The sequence below is a fragment of the Pygoscelis adeliae genome, unplaced genomic scaffold (genome assembly GCF_000699105.1).
Source record: "Pygoscelis adeliae isolate BGI_AS28 unplaced genomic scaffold, ASM69910v1 Scaffold150, whole genome shotgun sequence".
NCBI lineage: Eukaryota > Metazoa > Chordata > Aves > Sphenisciformes > Spheniscidae > Pygoscelis > Pygoscelis adeliae.
In genome coordinates this window covers 1,205,669-1,209,091 of record NW_008823872.1, presented here as the reverse complement: position 1 = coordinate 1,209,091, position 3,423 = coordinate 1,205,669, and the positions used below count along the sequence as shown (strand labels likewise).

Here is a 3,423-nt window from a genome sequence, read left to right as displayed (position 1 = left end):
CGGCCCCTGCCCGTTCCGGCGGGCGCCAGCCGTGCCGCCGACCGCTGTCACGGTTCGGGTTTGTTTGGGGTTTGTTTTTTTTTAAAGGGCTCTACTCTGGGTGATTTTCTTCTTAAGTGTGTTGTAACAGGTGCGATGTTAAAGGGCATTTAGTTATCTTTAAGTGTTTAATACGAGTAGAAATTTTCAGGGTGGAAACCGTATCTGTTTAATTTGCAGGCACCGTTAGTCTACAAAGGCTTTAATGGAACTAGAAACGCAATAAAACTGAGTGGATGAGGCACAAAATTAAATGTCGGCATCTGGAAGCTTTAAACAGGGCGTCAGTATATTGACCATATTGGAGGTAGTGGCTTTTCAAAGTACCTGCCTATTTCAGTGCTATAGGGCAGTAAAATGTTTGCAAAACTGAAGAAGAAGATAGCAGAAGAGGCAGCTATTGCTCCCAGACCAGGAGGAGCTGCCAGGATACCCAGATCTCTCAGTAAGGAGTCAATTACATCGGTGGGAGCAGACTCTGGAGATGACTTTGTAAGTTACATCTTGCTTTGAACTTTGATTTCTCTTACAGCCTTTCTATTCCAGCTTTACAGACAATCATTTTAAGCCTAGAGTATGAGTTGAATGCGTATTGTGGTATCTTTGTACGTCTTAATGCATAAATGAATTATTAGCTTGAATAAACTTAAATACAGAAGAGAAAATGTTTGTACGTTAACCTTAGTAGTTACTAGGCAGCTTATATTCCCATATAAACATGAGTTACAAAACTATCTCAGCACAGAATGCTGTTAAGCAGACATAAAATATTGAATAGACTTCTAGTAACGTGTAGGATACCTGTTTGTAAAGTTAATTACTGAAGCAGTAGGAAAGCCAGCTAGATACTGGTTAGCTACGATCTGGCTACGGACCTGTGTTTACCTCTTGGCTTCCTGGTGCTCTTCCTACTCGAGCATGTTGTTTATGCGACATGTATTCAGTTTTGCTGCACTCAAAACCATTTTATTTCCTCCAATGTCTGGTTTAAATTCTCTTTCATTATAAAGCGCTGTTTAAGCAAGCTGTAGAATTCCAGGAGCGTATGGGTTAAATGAAACCCTGTAATGCTCTGGCACCTCTGCCCCTTGATGGCTATCATATTTTTCAAAGCCCGGATTAAGACACAGTGTCGCACCACTGTTGGAGCCCACAGTACCCGCTGTATTGCAGCAAGTGGCTTTATGTTTTGCTGTCTGCAAAATGGAGAAGTTACTTACCCGCTTGAGTTTTAACTCATTTTTTTCTGAAGCTCAGGTGAAATTCCAGTTCTGTTAAGCAGAAAGCTGGAACTCCTAATGTTTAAATACATTTTACAATGTAAATATATCAGTCTACTGTCTTTCTCAAATTTTTTTGCACTTAACAAATTCTCATGTAGAAATTTCATTTACCGTCTTGTGAGTTTAGAGAACAGAAAACAAGTAACGATGGTAGCTGAAGTCTTGAGTGGTTTTCAGAAAACCTCCAAGAATTAGTTGCTTCAGCAAGATTCGTTTAACTGCTCTTAATACTGATTTTTATGGAGCACAAAAGCCCATAGAGAATCATAAGTCAGTTATGCAGTGGGTTTTGCATGGAGAGACCATTGCATGGGAAGATTACTGCATTGGTGCCTAAGCGAGCTTATCCCACCTGAAGAGCGTTACTGTTTCTTTTCTACTTACTTAGTTTTCCAAAAGACTTTTGCTTTGACCCATCCTGAAACCTGTACTGTAGACCCTGATTTCTTTTCCCCCCCTTAGTCGTTCTATTATGCTGCCTCCTCAGTGATCAGTTTGAACAAATAGTTTTCAGCTATAGCTTCTTTTAAAAGCATTGTATTTCATGGAACAGGCCAGCATTGCAGAGCTGACTATTTAAGCCCTTACTGTTTTTCTTCTTCAGCATTTTTTACACATTCTGCTGTGCTAGTACAACTTTCCCCTTTCTGTGAAAAACTGAAGCGTTATTCCTAGGTGGGGCAGTGTTTATTATCATAGCGTTAGTATATGGCAGGATCACTTTTTCTAAATTTTGTAAGTTACGTGAGTGTTGTTTTTCTACCAAGGCTTCTGATGGAAGCAGCTCTAGAGAGGATCTTTCATCCCAGTTGTTCAGAAGAAATGAACAAATAAGAAAACTGGAGGTCAAGCTGTCTGGTATGTGTCTTGATACATATAAAACCCTATTACTTTAGGAAATATTTTCCTTTGAACTGAAGTGTTTAATTTATTAAAAATACCTGGGGTTAGGGTTTTTTAAAATTGATTTGTAACAACCCTGTTGATTGTCATCTAGCTAGCATCCAGGATAACTGATTTTTTATAAAGACGACTGACTCTCTTCTGCTGATTCCACGACACATTTATGCGATTCTTTTGAACAGCCGGGATAGCTTTCTGTCCCCATGCTTCGAATAGTGTCTTTCCCTGCTTTTATTTTACTTATCCTGTGTATGTAATGGTTTGTTTCTCTTGGGATCTAAGCTTTCTGGTGTTGACAGTAACACAGTGCCATTCTTAAAGAAGTGAACTTTGAAATGAAGAAAAAGCAAAGGATTCAACATAAAACAGTCTTGAGGCTTTTTTTTCTTTCTAAGATAATACCTTGTTCTGTAAAGCTGTAGTAAGGGCTCTGCTCTGACACTGCTTTCCATCCCTGTTGTATGGAGTGGATCAGAGACTAGGATAAACTGTGTTATGCTGCTGCTTCTCAAAGCTCATAGAAGGCCTTGGAAAAAAAGGAGAGGTTATAGCCATCTCAGGATTATTTTAATTTATTCTGGGGACTTATCAGGCTCCTGTTCAGTTCAAGAAAATACAGGATTCAAAAACTATTTCCCATTGCAATTTGAAAGGGCAAAGTGTTCACCTGTTTGCCTAAGGTAAACTTAAAAGTGCTGGTTGGGGCTTAGTACGAGAGAGAGAGAGGCTGTCAGTATGAAGAGACTCGTGCAGGCAGCCTAATCAGTAAGTAAATCCTCCTTTCCATTGTGCATAAGCTTCTCCAAGGTGTGTGTGTGTTTCGTTTTTTAAATCTGCCTCCCTTGTCAGTTCTGCTCGCTAGGCACGGTAGTGGTAAGAGTGCGCGTTTGTTAGCCGAGCGGGAGCGCCAGTCAGAGCTCAGCCCCAGAGAGGCTGTGTGACTTGAACAAGAGCAGTATGGAACAAGGATGAAAGCGTCTGTGAATTGCCCCATCCTCGCATCCTCCAATGAGAGAGACCTTTCCTAAACAGAGTTAAACAGATCACTCTTCTTGAATGAAGTAAAAAGTGGGGGTAGTTCTTCATTCTCTGGTACTGCCCTTTTTTGTGTAACCAGCACACCTAGGACAGGTCCTCCTGTTTGTACCAACCATTTACCCTATGAACAGTACAGAACTATTTGCTTGTGTTCATTGTT

General features: G+C 40.4%; 1 protein-coding gene across 1 annotated transcript in view; it reads left to right on the top strand.

Moving 5' to 3' along the window:
• The first annotated feature begins 247 nt into the window (after positions 1–247).
• Positions 248–3,423, top strand: part of GOLGA1 (golgin A1) — a 22,506-nt gene continuing 19,330 nt past the window's right edge. The window contains exons 1-2 of the mRNA XM_009334393.1: positions 248–531; positions 2,090–2,180. Coding sequence (XP_009332668.1) covers positions 397–531; positions 2,090–2,180 — 226 coding nt within the window. The 5' untranslated portion in view covers positions 248–396. The remainder of the gene's footprint in view (positions 532–2,089; positions 2,181–3,423) is intronic.